We start from the raw sequence: 18546 nt of genomic DNA on the forward strand, positions 1-18546 counted from the left end.
ACAGTATGAAGTACAGCATTAAGGATATGAAACTAGTCTGTTACTTTGGTCTTGTAAGACGCGGGCAGAACTATTGACCACTAAAATTGAATATAAGGGTGCATTTAATGTTGACAAAATCAATGTGAATCCACATAATGGATGAGGTTGGCTTCTCGTTTGAGCAATAGATTTCAATGTATTATGCAATACAAAATCTTCTTGTTCATAGTAAAATAGTGTATGTGGAGTCTTCATGCCCATTATTTGACAAAATAAAGATATCGTGAATCTTCTTGTTCATAGTAAAATAGTGTATGTGGAGGCTTCATGCCCATTATTTGACAAAATAAAGATATTGTGAATCTTATTTATTGCAAGATAAGTGATCACATCATTAATATTTTTGCAGAGTCATTAACAAAAGACAAGTTTACGAAACTTTGAACTATGTTTTGGATTTAAAAAATTGCAATCACGGTAGAGTGTAGGTAAGACAATTTCACCTCTAAAAAGTTTCAAATAGTTGTGTTGACAAATGAGCTTTGAAACATCAATTTCATCATACAATTTGACTTTTTATGGATATTGTTGATTCACAATGGAAGGTTGTTGATTCCAAGGTCCCCAAGTTATGCAAGTCCCCACCTTTGCAAATCAAAGTATCTAAGATAGGTCCCCAAGCTTTGCAAATCAAAGTATCTAAGATGAAGATCCAAATGCATTTAAGATCCAAATACATTTAAGATGATTAACGTTGATTGTTTTTCCTTGTTTTTCCTATTTTAGATGAGTTACTTTTAATTTTAAGTCACATATAAATTGATCATACCAGTTGTCTTATAATTAAAATTATTTACTTTGATATACCAATTGTCTTATAATTAAAATTATTTACTTATCCATTTTATGTCCGGCAAAGCTTACTTGTACTTCAACACTGTAAAGATATCTTTAAACACAACATTTTCTTGAAATTAATTATTCTTCGTTCATGTAAGTCCACGGCTCTCTAACAACCATTACCATTGACTTGAGGACATTTAAAGAACATTATGATATATTTAAAACCCTAATCTTAAAAATAAGACATAAATTCCTTGAGAATTTCACTTTCTTTAGATCCTTTGAAAGCTCATTTTCCATAGGAGTTCACGATTTGTTGTTAACTATCCTCAGCTGCACTTGGAGATGATACAGCGCATAGCAACCTCCCGTGAAATATATGCGCAACCTCCCGTGAAATAACAACAGAAATCTTATAAACCAGACAGAGCAAATCAACATTGCCACGAAATACCTGAAGTATCATCATCACGATTACTTCATAAAAGTGCCAAACATAATACAAAGAACAATAGCACAAAGAAGCACCACACACATTTGTAATAAACTTTTATTATTATGGGCTGATAAAGAAACAGAGGATACAGAACTATACAGAGGCCAACCCGCAGTCAAGTCGATCACAAACAATGAACTATGATCATCCAGAGGCCAACTCCATTGAATTTGCTATACAATTATTCACATATTTTACATCATCAATACAACGGTATAAGAAGTGCAAGTGATCAGAGGTGACGGTATAAGAAGTGCAAGTGATCAGAGGTGCCAATGGATTCAAATGATTTAAGAAAGAAGGGGATGCCTTGTCTTAGCTGATCCAGCGAAAACATACCACTGACCAGGAATCTCTAAACAGAAAGGTGGGGTGCAGTTCCTATTCGATGAAAGAAAGCAAAAAATACCAGCAATTGCCCCAAATTGTCACCTCGTGCTGTACCTGTGAGAATAATGAAGAAATAGGATTAGTTAGTTATAGTTAGTTATGAGTTGAACAGAATAGTTGGTTGAAGTAGTTATTGAACAGAATTGAGTTTCCTATATAAGTGAAGTGTAATTGAGTAAATGATGAATAAAAAGTTAGTGAGTTTTATGTTTTTAATATAAGTGAAGTGTAATTGAGTAAATGATGAATAAAAAGTTAGTGAGTTTTATGTTTTTAATATGGTATCAGAGCTCAGGGTTTGAGCTGGGGTGAGAGGGCAGGTGAGGAAGGCGTGTTGTTTGTGCCACCTGCGTGGAGCCCAGCAGAACCGGTCTTCTTCACAATCTGGTCAAGCAGTTGTGCGTGAGGAAAGAGGTTTGTTGTTTTTCGCTGAGTTGCAGCATGAGAGCCGTGAGAGGTTGCTGCTTGCCGAGGCGGAGTCGTGTTGGTGGAAGATCCTGCGTGAGGCGGACGTGGTGCAGCGTGAGAGCCGTGAGAGGTTGCTGCTTGCCGAGGCGGAGTCGTGTTGGTGGAAGATCCTGCGTGAGGCGGACGTGGTGCAGCGTGAAAGCCGTGAGAGGTTGCTGCTTGCTGTGTGTTCCAATTACCAAGTGTTGGTGGAGGCGGACCTACCTCCCTGCGTTGCTGTGTGTGGACTTGAAAGTCTTGAGTGTAATTCTCCTTCTGATTTGCTGCGGGAAGGAGGCGTGAAAGGCGGAGCTGCGTGTTGCTGTGTGTTGGCGTGTGGAACCTGAGCCGTGAGGCGGAGTTTGCTGTGTGTTGGCGTGTGGAACCTGAAGCGTAGGCGGAGTTTGCTGTGTGCTGGCGTGGTTTGCTGTTGGTTTGCTGTGGCTATGTGTTGGCGTGTGGTGTGGAGAGCCGCCGCATGAAGAGGAGTCCTGCTCTGTGATTAAAACCTGTAATTTGTACCTGTGGTTGTGCATGCAGAGACGTAGCAATCCCAGAATCCGTTATGGGGATAAAATTCTGTCGATTGAAGCGAGCTACAGTTCAGTAAAGGAAAGGGAATGAGTCTCTGTAAACCCGATGCCGTTGCCCTTGTCGAGGAAGCCGCCGTTCCTGACTTTTGCTTGGTGAAGTGTTAAAATCGTTTTAGGAAATGGTAAAATCCTGTTCTATGAGCCCCTTCCCGAACGAAATATAGCGATCACGGAATATAACCTCCTCTGTTCGACGTGCCAAGCAAAGTTGCGGAAAAGGTTATCGAATATTGGATTTTTGACTGTCAAGAAGGCGTCCAGAAAGGCTGCGTGTTCGCTGCGTGAAGTGCGTCCCGAAAGGGGTGCTGTCGAAGAGTTGCTGGTGCTACTGTGTGGCCGTAACCAGACCTCTGTCGAGAAGCAAGACCGTCGTGTCCAGAACCCACTGGAGCTGTCGAGAACCGTTGAGGAGCGAACTATTGCTGCCAAGCCCTTGTTTTATTCATTAATCAGAAGTGAGTTGCTGTCAAGAACCAATCATCCGCGTGCTGCCAAGAAGTGAGGTTTGTACTACCGAGGTCATATTCTTTTTCAGTCGGCCCGGTTTTCTTTGTTTTGTTGCAAAAATCGTGTAAGGTTTGATTGGAGGAGCCCGGAGGGCCAAGGAGAGCAGAGAGAGGCCGTAGAAACGACGTTTTGTTTGAAGTGAGATAAAGCTAACTGATATGTCTATTATTTTAGACTTTTTTGACGATGATTCTTTTAATGATCATTTTTTCATGAACCCGTTTGGGATTAGCAGTGTTTTTGAGTACATTGACAAAGAGTTTCATGAAGAAATCACTCATGTTGTTGAAGATCATGTCCCTGAAGAAATCACTCCTGTTGTTGAGAATCAAGCTGTTGAAGAAATCACTGAGATTAAAGCTGTTGAAGAAATCACTTCTGTTGTTGAGAATCAAGCTGTTGAAGAAATCACTGAGATTAAAGCTGTTGAAGAAATCACTGAGATTAAAACTTGCCCGGTTGTTAGAAGTTTTATTGGATCATCTTTCAAAGATGACTGCATTTTGGTTCCTCATGGAAAGTGGGGAGAACATGAATTAAATTACCTCGTTCGAGATCTTGCATTGCCTCTCAATCCAAAAGAGGTTGTTGACGTTAAGTATGTAAGCAAGGAGCAAAGGAATTTCATCAGGAAATCCAAAAAGGTGAAGATGAAACTGCACCAGCAATGGAAAAGGAACAAGCATGGACCTTTTAATAAGAAGACAAAAATGAAATGTTTTGTTGTAAGCCTAGCTGAGACTTAGACCAGCAGGCAAGTTAAAGTTTAAGTCGTCATCATTAAGAATATATATAGTTTGTTATATAGTTGGAATTAAGGGGGAGTGGTAGAAAGGTATTAATCCCAACTACCCTCTGTTAATGCAGTAGTTAGATAGAGAATACAGCAGATGTTGAGAATACAGCAAATGTTCAAAGTACAAGTTCTAGAAGTCAGTTAGGTATGGTAGAAAATCCATTTCTCCATTAAGGGAGGATGTGAGAATAATGAAGAAATAGGATTAGTTAGTTATAGTTAGTTATGAGTTGAACAGAATAGTTGGTTGAAGTAGTTATTGAACAGAATTGAGATATAAGTGAAGTGTAATTGAGTAAATGATGAATAAAAAGTTAGTGAGTTTTATGTTTTTAAGGTATTAATCCCAACTACCCTCTGTTAATGCAGTAGTTAGATAGAGAATACAGCAGATGTTGAGAATACAGCAAATGTTCAAAGTACAAGTTCTAGAAGTCAGTTAGGTATGGTAGAAAATCCATTTCTCCATTAAGGGAGGATGTGAGAATAATGAAGAAATAGGATTAGTTAGTTATAGTTAGTTATGAGTTGAACAGAATAGTTGGTTGAAGTAGTTATTGAACAGAATTGAGTTTCCTATATAAGTGAAGTGTAATTGAGTAAATGATGAATAAAGTTAGTGAGTTTTATGTTTTTAATAGTACCAATCTCCTACCAAATCACACTCCTTTCAAATTCAGATGTTCAGCAAGAAGTCCAGTAGTATCCAACGCCTTCTCCATCAGTCTGCCCAATTCTTGCAGATAGACTTGGGATCGTGCCTTCTACTTTTCAAAGGAAACCTCCAGTGGCTAAAAGGAGTAATTTACTTCCGACAAGGCCAAGAAGTGCTAAGAATCTATGTCAAGCACCAGAATCTATGTTAACACTGTGATTCATCAATGGTCTTTACCTGTGTAGTTTGAAGAGTTGTCATTCTGTAGAACAAAGACTATTTATCAGCGTGTAATTTTTACAACTTGTATAAGCAATTCCAGATTAGGTGGATTTAGTTCCTTTCTCCTACCACCACTGTAATTAGCGCGGTCTTCTTTCAGTTCTACCAATTTTGCATACTTCTCTATGATGAGGTCAATTTCGCAATTCCTGGGTCATCAAATGACAGGGCCATGTTCGGCCAGTGTGGTGAATAGTTCTCCATTGCTGGTCTTCTGTTCGATGATCAACAAATCATATTTGGCAAATCCCAGTGGTATTGTGCTTTCCAGATCCTGGCATTGTTGTACCAATATATTAGAGAATTTCAGTCTGAAGTATGTTGGAATCACACCAATTTCTGTCTTTAGCAAGGTAATTGTCACAGTGGAAAACAGATGAACGACGATGGTTTTTAGAGAACCATCGTCCACACATACAACCTCCAAAGGCGATTACTTAATTCCATTGCAAGAGGCCCAAAATACAACATCTAAGAATAGGATTTTATCAATCCAAGACTGTACAGAAAACGTTCTGCCTGTGATTTGAAGAGATCACCAAGGGAGAATCGGATCGCAGGTTCCCTTGGAGGAGATTTTGTATGCATACAGTCGTCTTTTACTTGCAAGATTGTTAGTCCAATTTCTTGGCGAACAGCTTCTACTGCCTTGGCATCAACGGGGTTTCCAGCTATATCAGTCACATAGAACACATCAGCTACCTTATCACCCTGCGTTGACACCTCTGCTTTTGTAACTGACATCCCATTTTCTCTAAATATGCGAATCACCTCCGACAGAAGCCCAACACGGTCGTTGGTGCAGAGTTCCAGTCGCATACCCTGAATTCATAAGATATCATCAACAAAATTCACACTAAGCTGACTAAAATTTAAAAAGGATCAAATTTGAATGCACCCGGAATCCCAAGTCTTAGGGTTTTGAATAAATTTCCACCATGGATTCGATCCTTGGACTCATACCTCCGATGTTCTTTGTCTAATGGCAGCCTCCAAGCACTGAATCACACACTGCTTCTCTGCTTCTGAATACACGGGGCAACCATCAGTATGCCTGATGTAGTACTCCTGTATCACAAAAGAGAAGAATGGAAATAAAAACCCAACTCTTTAACCTAATTTAGATTCAATATTAATCCCATTAGGGATGTGATCTGAAACCACCTATACCTGGTTTAACAAAATCAAATTAGGAAATAAACATTTGAAAAAGAACAAAGATCCTATGAAAAATCAAGTCCCTTGTAGTTGCTGGAGCTATACTTGAAAAGTTTGTGGGCCTTGAGAGTCTATAGTGGCATGATAGACAACACACTCCATATCTGTCAAGCTGCAAACAATATCAAAGAGAAGCTTAGGTCTGTCTTGACACTGAACAGTCACCACAGAATACCCCTCTCCAAACAGTTGTCAACAGTCACAAGAGGCTTGGCGTTGTCGTTGTCCTTGAGAAAAAGAGATGCCCTGTCTCCAGTTCCATCGAGTTTATCATAGTCACGGTCAGCAAACATCAATTGATGAAGCCGCCTTTCTGTGTGAGTGAATCCCATTGACACCACCGTTTTAGCTTCTCTGATGGTGCTGTTTCCTCTCATTACATTTAACAAGAGCTCTTCAGTTTTACAAATCTTTTGCTGGTCTTCAATGGCCGCACCTGTGTCCTCATCAGTAACGTATACAAGACAGGCAACCCTCCTGTTGTGAGTCCAGACCTCCGCCTCCACAACGTTACATTTTAGGTCACCGAGTACGGCAAATATTTCAGATAGCAGTCCCGGTCGGTCAGTGCCTGTTAATTCAATTGTCGTATGTTCAGCGGCTGCATCTAGACCTACTGGTTTTCCAAACAAAGGCACTACGCAAGGGTTTGTTGCCAACCTCTGCAATACAACGCATGGATGATTCAGGGAACACGAGAACTACTCTTTTATTGCTAACCCTGGTTTGAAATAAATTTATACATACCTTCTCACTGTACCCAATTACGCCTTCATCTGTAAGTTTTGCCATTTTCGTCTGTGACATAGAACACTGCCACAGCAAAAGAATTTGTCAAGAACACCTGGCATCTCTTCCAGCTCAAAGCACCCAGAAACATCTACTTCTAGTCTCTAGAAGCTGTGTCAATTGTTCTAACCCTTTTATGTTCTTCAGCCTAACACATTTATTTGCCGACAACTTCTTCAACGAAGTCAAGTGTTCGAGACCTGGCAGCTCTTGTAACTGGGAGCATCCAGAAACGCTTAGTTCTCGAAGCTGTGTCAGCCTCGCCAACCCCTGTATGCTCTCCTGCCTTGGTTTTTCCATGCTTGTCCTTTGTAAATGAATTTTGGCCCTCCTCGACGATGTCAGACTATATTGCAAGATCGCAACTCGCGAGGCCCTTTAAGTTTAGAACCCCGCCGATCCATCGATTGTATAACTCCTTCATTTTCGCACACAACCCTTTGGGGATGGATTTACTCACTGGCAGTGGCTGTTAGACAAATTTCGCAAGAAACTTTCTTGTTGGTCCTATTGATGGTTGTCACTTGATGATAGATATATCTTGACACAAGCAGTTCTCCAACAGATCATGGTGTATTGGGAACATCTATATGTTCTACTATCAACAGTTGTGAACAAAATCAAAAGTGTTCGGATACAAGACATAAATTCCGCCTCATCGGAGAAGATCACTATACCTAAAGAATTCAAACGATAAGGAATTCTGGACATTAAGTTTTTGGATGGGCTCTCATTACCAAATCTATCTAGAGAGCACTTTCCCAGGACAACATCTGGCAAGACAATAATCACACCCAAATATCTTCTGAATAGGACAACAGAGGACTAGATTAAAGAAGGTTACATTGGAATCAAAGCTGGATCTTATATATGGAACAGTTTCTAAAAGGTCAAAGAATAGTTTCTCAGAAAAATTACATGGGCGTTTGGCGGAGGAAATCACATTGTTATCGACATTAATAACATTCTCAGAGTTGAGGAGGTATATAATCTCTTTGAGTATATTTTGTCCAAAATACACTATAGAGGATACTTCATTTTAGAACAGATCACTATGGGATGGCGCTGTCATTTTCCTATCTGGAGAAAAGTTGAAGACATGGGAATGGTAGGCCACTGTGCAGAGGAATGGAAAGCATACATACAATCCCTTACTAGAGTGGGCCTTTGTAGGACAGAAGAGGTAGATCACATTACACGAGATGGAAGGCTAAACAACAATTCAGTGGTAGTAGCGGATTCCTATAGGTACATAATGACTACTTCTTTCTCTTTAACTCAACTTGTCTAGTTCTACAAGATATGGAAATTGAATTTTCCCAATAATATCATATGGAAATTGAATTTTCCCAATAATATCATTCTTTATAATTGGCTGGTTTGGCACAACAAAAATCTGACTCAAGTCCCTCACCCATGGGATTATGGCCAATTCAATAATTTTTCAATGAATTTTCCTCCAATTCTCAATGGCTGGATTTCTCACATCTACTGCCTCAAACAGTCTTTTCAACACATCATTTCAAACAATCCTTTCAACACATCATTTTTCAACATATTTTCATGGAATCCAATTTAGTTGTTGACTCTCTGTCAAAAAAAAGGGTATAACTGATCGTACAGACTAATGAATTTTATATATATGGAAGAAAATACCCTCAGAGAGGAGGGCACCGAGGGCACTATTTTACTTCCCTAGAATGTGGTTTCTTAGTTATTTAGTCTTTATGATTAACTGAGCAAACTATCTGTATTTATGATCAAATGCATTTTTTGAATCTCATTTGATATATATCGTCATGTTTAAGTATTTCAGCATTTGTTTAACAAGATATTGTCATGTTTAAATATTTCAGCATTCCTTTAGCACGAGAAAGCATGGGAAAGGGAACAGGTGCTGGTATATAATTTTTTGGAACAATCTCGGAAAACGCACCAATACCAGTGTTTTTTAAGCATCAAGATTTCTTCAATTTATTCTCTATATATTCCACAATATTACACAGCAATATTACACAGCATCAAAAAGTAGAATTTGTTCCGTGTACTTCATTGGTGGAATTTACCCTACATGCATGCATATGCAATTGCATTTGGCCATAATTCTTACCACCTAAATTTCAAGTTTTAATAACTGATTTTCAAGTTTTAATAACTGATTTTCATTTATGAAACGATTTTTACATTTACGAATCGATTTAAAAGAGCAAAGCAGAAAAACAATAGAGAAAACAACCAACTTTAAATTTTAAATTTGCATACAACGGTAAACGATCAAAGCCATGACCGCCAGCTAACCTTTTACCCCCTTAACATCCTAGAGCGCCAATATTGTCAGTGCACACACTATCTTAAAAGAAAATTTAAGAAGACAAATATGGGAATTAATGCCAAGCATACCACCTCCCTGTCAAAACCATGTCCCACTGTCCAGTGAGGGAAGGATTGATGAGTTTTTTAACAAAATAAAATAAAATAAGAATCATACACAGATATTTGGGCTAAACCAGGAGGATACTTCTGGAACGGACTGTTGGCCGGTTGGGCATTCCTATGACACGGAATCGAACCCAAAAACTCTCATCGGTACACCCGTATGTTCTAGTACTGAGATGTTTGCCAGCCGCGACAAACCCCATAACCTCTTCAGCTTCACATAGTCAGAAACTCCACCAATGGCTGGAAACACACAACACCTGGCATCTCTTCCAGCTCAAACTCAAAGCACCCAGAAACATCTACTTCCAGAAGCTGTGTCAATTGTTCTAACCCTTTTATGTTCTTAAGCTTAACACATTTATCTGCCGACAACTTCTTCAACGAAGTCAAATGTTCGAGACCTGGCAGCTCTTGTAACTGGGAGCATCCAGAAACGCTTAGTTCTCGAAGCTGTGTCAGCCTTGCCAACCCCTGTATGCTCTCCAGCTTCGCACATTCCCCTGCCAACAACATCTCCAACGAAGTCAAATGGTCTAGACGTGGCAGCTCTTGTAACTTGGAGCATCCAGAAATGCTCAGTTCTCGAAGCTGTGTCAGTTGTTCCAACCCTTTTATGTTCTTCAGGTTCACACATTTATTTGCCGACAACTTCTTCAACGAAGTCAAATGTTCGAGACCTGGCAGCTCTTGTAACTGGGAGCATCCAGAAACGCTTAGTTCTCGAAGCTGTGTCAGCCTTGCCAACCCCTGTATGCTCTCCAGCTTCGCACATTCCCCTGCCAACAACATCTCCAACGAAGTCAAATGGTCTAGACCTGGCAGCTCTTGTAACTTGGAGCATCCAGAAATGCTCAGTTCTCGAAGCTGTGTCAGTTGTTCCAACCCTTTTATGTTCTTCAGGTTCACACATTTATTTGCCGACAACTTCTTCAACGAAGTCAAATGTTCGAGACCTGGCAGCTCTTGTAACTCTGAGCTTCCAGAAACGCTTAGTTCTCCAAGCTGTGTCAGCATTGCCAACCCCTGTATGCCCTCCAGCTTCACACATTCCCCTGCCAACAACGTCTCCAACGAAGTCAAATGGTCTAGTCCTGGCAACTCTTCTAACTCAGTGCATCCAGAAACGTTTAGCTCTCGTAGGTGTGTCAGATGTGCCAAACCATGTATGCTCTTCAGATTCGGACACCCAAGCACCTGCAATTTTTCCAAAGATACTAATGTTTCCATGCTTGATAGCAACACTCCTTCGCACGAGGAAGTGTCCAGAACTTGAAGTTTTGCAAGACCACAAAGCTCTTCTATTTTCCTCAAGTTGCAACAATTAAGCACTTCCAGTTTCATGAATTCACCATTTGGAGATTTTCCTAATTCCACCGTACTCTTACCATGCTTAATAGAGAGATATTGAAGGTTGGGGTAAACACCCTTAGGAAATGATACCTCTGATATTTCTGTGTTGCACGGTCCCAAGTGTTGGAGACTAAGCATGGACTTGTCAAACAAAGGGTCCAAATTATTAAATGTTCTTTGCCCTATTGATTCTGTTAATGTTTCCTTTTTTCCTTGGAGGTTGGGGTAAACACCCTTAGGAAATGATACCTCTGATATTTCTGTGTTGCACGGTTCCAAGTGTTGGAGACTAAGCATGCACTTGTCAAACAAAGGGTCCAAATTACTAAATGTTCTATGCACTCTTCTGTACAGCGTCTGTGGTTCTGTAAAAGCAAATAGCCGTTCTATTTTCTTCAATTGAGGACAACCAGCCAATTGCAGATTTATGAGGGCATCTGGCAATGTTCCAACATCCACCAGATCTCGACATTCCTTGATGTCAAGATGTTGAAGGTTGGGGCAAACACCGGTAGGAAATGATACCTCCGATATCGCTATGTCGTGCAGTTCCAAATGTTGTAGACGAAGCAGGTACTTGTCAAATGAAAAATCCAAATTACCCAATGCTCTTTTCCCCCTCGACTCTGTTAATGTTCCTCTTTCGTCTTCTTTGCACAGGCTTACGTCCAGCGTCTGAAATTTTGGAAAACCACATAGCCGTTCTATTTTCCTCAATTTAGGACAACCAGTCAATTGCAGATTTATGAGGGCATCTGGCAATGTTCCAACCTCCACCAGATCTCGACATTCCCTGATGTCTAGACGTTGAAGGTTTGGGCAAACACCGGTAGGAAATGACACCTCTGATATTGCTGTGCTGTGCAGTTCCAAGTGTTGGAGACTAAGCAAGTATTTGTCAAATGAAGAATCCAAATCACTCAATGCTCTTTGCCCCCTCCACTCTGTTAATGCTCCACTTTTGTCTTCCATCAATGGCAGCTCCTCCACTTCTTTGCACAGGCTTCCGTCCAGCGTCTGAAGTTTTGGAAAACCACATAGCCGTTCTATTTTACTCAATTTAGGACAACCAGTCAATTGCAGATTTATGAGGGCATCTGGCAATGTTCCAACCTCCACCAGATCTCGACATTCCCTGATGTCTAGACGTTGAAGGTTTGGGCAAACACCGGTAGGAAATGATACCTCTGATATTGATGTGCTGTGCAGTTCCAAGTGTTGGAGACGAAGCAAGTATTTGTCAAATGAAGAATCCAAATCACTCAATGCTCTTTGCCCCCTCCACTCTGTTAATGCTCTACTTTTGTCTTCCATCAATGGCAGCTCCTCCCCTTCTTTGCACAGGCTTCCGTCCAACGTCTGAAGTTTTGGAAAACCACATAGCCGTTCTATTTTGCTCAATTTAGGACAGCCAGTCAATTGCAGATCTATGAGGGCATCTGGCAAAGTTCCAACCTCCACCAGATCTCGACATTCCCTGATCTCTAGATGTTGAAGGCGCGGGCAAACACTTGTAGAAAATGATATCTCTGATATTTGTGTTTTGTGCATTTTCAAGTATTGGAGCCGATGCAAGCAACTCTCAAAATTACTCGATGTTCTTTGCCCTCCTGAATCTGTCAATGTTTTACTTTCGCCTTCAACCGCTTTAACATGCAGTTCTCGTAAGGAACAGTCTTCCACTGTTAACTCAATCAACTGATTCAAGAGGAGAAAGGAATCCGGTAAACGTTTCAAACTCCGGCAGCTCCGCAGCTCCAAATACTTCAAGTTCCTTAGGTCACGTCCGAAAGAAGGCGGCAACGTTTCTAAGAAAGGCGTTTCTAATACCAACTTTTCCACATGGCTTGACTCTCCTGTGGCACTTGGCCATTCTATTAAGTTTATAAGACCCACCAGTACTTTTTTCAGAGACAACTGATGAACAACTTGGGGGGGCAACACTTCCATGCGCCATTGGGGGAGAGTCATGTCTTCAAGCGTAATCTTTAGAAAAGTTCCACCAGGGATGGTTAACTTATCGCAGCCACTTAACCTAAGATATTTAAGCTTAATTAAATTCCCGAAGGAGTCGGGAAGCCTCTCCAAGGCATTGCAGCCAGACAGGTCGATGTATTCTAGCATCGATAAATTCCCAAAGGAATCGGGAAGCCTCTCCAAGGCATTGCAGCGAGACAGGTCGATGTATTCTAGCATCGATAAATTCCCAAAGGAATCGGGAAGCCTCTCCAAGGCATTGCAGCCAGACAGGTCGATGTATTCTAGCATCGATAAATTCACGAAGGAGTCGGGAAGCCTCTCCAAGTGACCGCAGCCAAACAGGTTGATGTCTTGTAGCCTCGATAAATTCCCGAAGGAGTCGGGAAGCCTCTCCAAGGCACTGCAGTTACAGATGTCGATGCGTTTTAGCGTCGATAAATTCCCGAAGGAGTCGGGAAGCCTCTCCAAGGCCTTGCAGCCAGACAGGTCGATGCGTTCTACCATCGATAAATTCCCGAAGGAGTCGGGAAGCCTCTCCAAGTGGTCCCAGCCAGACAGGTTGATGTGTGGTAGCATCGATAAATTCCCTAATGAGTCGGGAAGCCTCTCCAAGGGGTCCCAGCCAAACAGGTTGATGTATGGTAGCATCCATAAATTCCCTAAGGAGTCGGGAAGCCTCTCCAAGGCCTTGCAGCCATACAGGTTGATGCGTTCTAGCATCGATAAATTCCCTAAGGAGTCGGGAAGCCTCTCCAACGCCTTGCAGCCAGACAGGTCGATGCGTTCTAGCATCGATAAATTCCCGAAGGAGTCGGGAAGCCTCTCCAACGCCTTGCAGCCAGACAGGTCGATGCGTTCTAGCATCGATAAATTCCCGAAGGAGTCGGTAAGCCTCTCCAAGCGGTCGCAGCCAGACAGGTTGATGTGTTGTAGCCTCGATAAATTCCCGAAGGAGTCGGGAAGCCTCTCCAACGCCTTGCAGCCAGACAGGTTGATGCGTTCTAGCATCGATAAATTCCCGAAGGAGTCGGGAAGCCTCTCCAAGGCACTGCAGTTAGACATGTCGATGCGTTTTAGCATCGATAAATTCCCGAAGGAGTCGGGAAGCCTCTCCAAGGCCTTGCAGCCAGACAGGTCGATGCGTTCTACCATCGATAAATTCCCGAAGGAGTCGGGAAGCCTCTCCAAGTGGTCCCAGCCAGACAGGTTGATGTGTGGTAGCATCGATAAATTCCCTAATGAGTCGGGAAGCCTCTCCAAGGGGTCCCAGCCAAACAGGTTGATGTATGGTAGCATCCATAAATTCCCTAAGGAGTCGGGAAGCCTCTCCAAGGCCTTGCAGCCATACAGGTTGATGCGTTCTACCATCGATAAATTCCCGAAGGAGTCGGGAAGCCTCTCCAACGCCTTGCAGCCAGACAGGTCGATGCGTTCTAGCATCGATAAATTCCCGAAGGAGTCGGTAAGCCTCTCCAAGCGGTCGCAGCCAGACAGGTTGATGTGTTGTAGCCTCGATAAATTCCCGAAGGAGTCGGGAAGCCTCTCCAACGCCTTGCAGCCAGACAGGTGGATGCGTTCTAGCATCGATAAATTCCCGAAGGAGTCGGGAAGCCTCTCCAAGCGGTCGCAACCAGACAGGTTGATGTGTTGTAGCCTCGATAAATTCCCGAAGGAATCGGGAAGCAAGAGGATGCGGCAAGGCAGGTCGATGCGTTCTAGCATCGATAAATTCCCAAAGGAGTCGGGAAGCCTCTCCAAGCAGTAGCAGCCAGACAGGTTGATGTGTTGTAGCCTCGATAAATTCCCGAAGGAATCGGGAAGCAATAGGATCCAGTTAGGCAGGTCGATGTGTTCTAGCATCGATAAATTCCCAAAGGAGTCGGGAAGCCTCTGCAAGCGGTTGCAGCCAGACAGGTTGATGTGTTGTAGTCTCGATAAATTCCCGAAGGAGTCGGGAAGCCTCTCCAAGGCTCTGCAGCCAGACAGGTTGATGTGTTCTAGCATCGATAAATTCCCGAAGGAATCTGGCAGGGAACTCATATTTGTACCATCCAGAACCAAGTGTTTCAAAGAACGCAGATCGCAGAATTCCTTTGGAATTTCGATCATACTATCACACCATGAAGTTACCTCCATCCGTTCCAGGTGCTTCAACTGCCCTATGGACTTCGGAATTTTAAAGAGTCCACCAAAACTAATCCGCAACTCCCGTAACTGCAAAGGTGCCTGCAGTATGTTCATGTGTTCCAATTGTTATAAATATACTAGATGATTGTCCACTTCATAACCCTTCTCATTCATTTGAGTTCTGTGGTGCCCTATTAATAATAGCAGATAATCATACGAACCTTTTAATTATTGACAGATTTATATTTACCTGCGAATCCTCTTGCCACAATGTTTCCAGTGTATACCCCTCCACTTCTATCACCCTTAACTTCTCCATTGGAATATAAGGAGGGAGGGAAGAGCAGGGGCAGTTGCGCCAGCGAAACCACAATAGCTTTGGTGAGTCGACCCCTTCCAAAAGGAATTTCAAGAGATCTTCTTCCTCTTCAATGTCGATATCAAGAAGTTGTAAGTTCTTCATTTTGTAGCGTGAAAAGGATGCACGCTCATCATCGTCATCTGAGTATACACGATCATCATCCTCACCTGAGTATCCACGAAGATAAAACTGTTTCCGACGAGGAATTCTAATTCCCCGGACTTTGGTTGCTTCCTGTACATTTTTAAAAGTCAATGACGAAGTAAGCAGCTGTACTTGGATTTTTATTGAATTGTCCATAGAAAATTGAAATATTGACTACTTACAGAAGATTGTTGCAACAAATCCTCAATGTGCTTTGTCCCACGCCACAGACGACACGGGAATCCTGAACTATTAGCAAGATCTCTCCCCATATCCCTGAGGTGATCATGCATTCTTATATAATGTTCCACTGTGTCCAGATCAATGTCTACTTCGACAAGGCATTTATTCAGTAGACTTTGAAATCCCCGCGAGCCTTTCCAACCTGACCCGTCCCAGACTCTTATGGCGGAATCCCTGCTTTCTCCTATGAAAAAGCAAGCAATATCTAAGAAAATCTGTTTTTCCTCTGTCTGAAGTGCATCGTAACTAATCTGAAGCCTTTTCTGTATCTCAGAGGGAAGTGTTTTTCTAAGTTGATCCAATTCATCTTCCCAGTAAGATTTATCGGTATTTCCATAAAGAAGCCCCCCAAAGACTTTTAAGGATAAAGGCAATCCATCGGAAGCCCTTAAAAATTGATTAACCAGATCTTCAAATCCCGACAGCGGATGGGGCTGGCAGAAAGCATGCCGACAGAAGAGCTCTCTCGAGCGTTCTGTGTCAAGGCCAGTCAGTTTATAAATTGAAGACTCTTGTACTCCCGACCTTGCGAGAACATTTTTGTCACGGGATGTTATCAAAATTAAGCTACTAGGGGGTAGCGGTAAGATACCTTTATCTGTAACCGGCAGAAGTGCATATACTTGATCCTGGTGATCTACATCATCTAGAACTAGCAGGACTGGATCAGATAAGACTGAGAAATGCTTCCTGAGAATCTCCAATCCTTCATCCTTGCTGTCTATTGGTTCCTCAGATGCGCTTAAGTCTTTCAGAAGTTTTCTCTGCAACGAAGGTATAGAGATTTTAACATTTTCTCGTACATCAATTAAAAAACAGGATTTACTGTATCTTGAACTCGAACTCTTTCTGTTGAAGAGTTCTTTAGCCAGCGTTGTCTTCCCCGCTCCACCCAAGCCGGTGATGCCAACAAACTGAACTCTTTCACTGTGCTACTGCAATGATAATTTCTTTTCAAAATCTTCCACCTTCTCTTCCAAACCCGTGGGATATCTGGCAACATTCAACTTTTTTTTTCCTTTTTTCAATACAACTTCCACGAGCTGATCCAGTAGTTCCCCTTCATCGCTAGTTATTTACAAGAAAAATAAATATAACTATTAATAAGATTATCAAATAAATAAAACTATAGCTAAAGTATCATTTTCATGGTGCATTTTGTATTCAAACTAAAATAGGAAGAGGGAGAAGAGTCGAGGTCCTTACCCGTTAAACCCCTCATCCAGATCAAACCCACTTATGTCTGCAACCCGTGAAAGAGCGTTTCTCCAGTTCTCGATAGTTTTGGAGTCGTAACGCGGTTCACAATCATACTTTCTCTTCTTTTCGAGATTGCGTAGAGATGTAGCATACACTCCTTCGCCCTGTGTCCTCCGAAGTTCAGTTGGCTTTACATGGTGAAACACTGGAATAATAGGAGCCCTCGTCTCCAACATGAGCACCAGCTCGTCCAGGCACCATTGTGAATCGGCATATGTGGGTGAAAAAATTGCAATCTGGACGGACGCGGTTCTGATAGCGCCTTTTATTTGACAAGGAAACTCTTCTCCTTCTTGCAGTTCCTGGTAGTCGAGAAAAACTCGCAGTCCATAGGAGATGAGCCGGCGGTACAGATGACTGGCGAAGGTCTTCTTAACGTCTGGCCCTCTGTGGCTGATGAACACGTCGAAGCAGCTATTGTTGTTGGAATGAGCAGCGGTGGAGGTGGAAGCAGCCATTGTCGAATGAAAAATAGAAACAGAGATTGGAAATTGTCGGATGATCGATGAGATCGGATACAAACTGGTAAGGAGGGCCTGAGTTAGCAGATGAGATGGATACAAAGCGCAAAGGAGGACCTTAGTTAAGAGTGCTTCGAAATGGCGGATAAATTCGAGGGAGGGTTGCAATGTAAAGCCTCTGTTTTTGTGCAGAAATGTATCTCAACATTTACTACTCAGTTGAATACCAGCGAGTTAGATTCACTATTAAACGTGTGTCTCTTTACCTTAAATGATTCTTAATTCTCGCTTTAATATCCAAAAATTTGATTTTACTTGACAATGCGTAGAGTTAGATTCACTATTAAACGTGTGTCTCTTTACCTTAAATGATTCTTAATTCTCACTTTAATATCCAAAAATTTAATAAATCATCGTTTATATCATATTTTTCTTTACCTTTAAAGATTTTTCATTTTTACTTTATAACATGTTATAATTTTACCCAGGGAACAACGGTAAATACCATAGTTACCAAGTATTCAAACATCATTAATACTTTTCGATACTTCCGACTAAATTTCTTCTCAAAATGAAAGGAGCATTGGCTATTTGTCAGCAACACATAAACTGGACAAAAATCATCACATGTGCGCGGCCCCACACGCAGTATACTGTAGGCTGCGCGGCGTATGCTCTGCAACTTTGACACGCATACAAAGAAAAAAGAGAGAGTAGGTTAGATCAAAACTCTCCAACCAACCACATAAGGACACAGATACATATAAAAAAGTGAGATGGTCCAACCCACCAAACGCGTAGGAAAGGAATTTGCTTTACAAGTGCCCGTCGCCCTCTCAAAATCAAAAGAATATTGACTCTTTAATGTTACTTCTTTATATATTCCACCCGTTCACACTAATCTATTTTCCCCCTCTACTTTATAAATCTTTTTAATATAAAAATATAATTTCCTTTATCTTAGAATTCTTTTTAATATAAAATTTAAAATTTCCTATCATTTTCTGCCACTTTCCATTGAATATTCAAATAATAATGATGTCTATGAATTTCACATGGGAGAAGATCGTTGATTGGAGCAAAGCAGAGAGATCCAAGAATTGTTGAAACATAAAGGAATGAAAAGATGAAGATGCTTTACCCACCGCGTACGTAAAAAATGTAAAGCAGTAGGGGAATTTGT

At 41.6% G+C, this 18546-nt stretch overlaps 1 protein-coding gene and 1 pseudogene across 2 annotated transcripts; both read right to left on the minus strand.

The window, feature by feature from the left end:
- Positions 1–1425: 1425 nt before the first annotated feature.
- LOC149211640 (ACT domain-containing protein ACR4-like) lies at positions 1426–7298 on the minus strand (annotated as a pseudogene). The gene is made up of 6 exons (XR_016250003.1): positions 7152–7298; positions 6957–7022; positions 6255–6910; positions 5955–6059; positions 4699–5813; positions 1426–1765 (listed from the first exon to the last, which is right to left on the minus strand). The product of XR_016250003.1 is annotated as an ACT domain-containing protein ACR4-like (transcript).
- A 13-nt stretch (positions 7299–7311) lies between these two features.
- On the minus strand, positions 7312–17612 carry LOC149211641 (uncharacterized). Its single transcript, XM_089391556.1, is given in 4 exon segments — positions 7312–14993; positions 15145–15489; positions 15582–16710; positions 16849–17612. Coding segments are annotated over 4 exon segments (7329 nt in total). The 5' UTR covers positions 17361–17612; the 3' UTR covers positions 7312–9650.
- Between the last annotated feature and the right edge of the window lie 934 nt (positions 17613–18546).

This window comes from Pinus tabuliformis, chromosome 1_1, assembly GCF_031772625.1.
Source record: "Pinus tabuliformis cultivar Carrire ecotype Pingquan chromosome 1_1, CPIR1, whole genome shotgun sequence".
NCBI lineage: Eukaryota > Viridiplantae > Streptophyta > Pinopsida > Pinales > Pinaceae > Pinus > Pinus tabuliformis.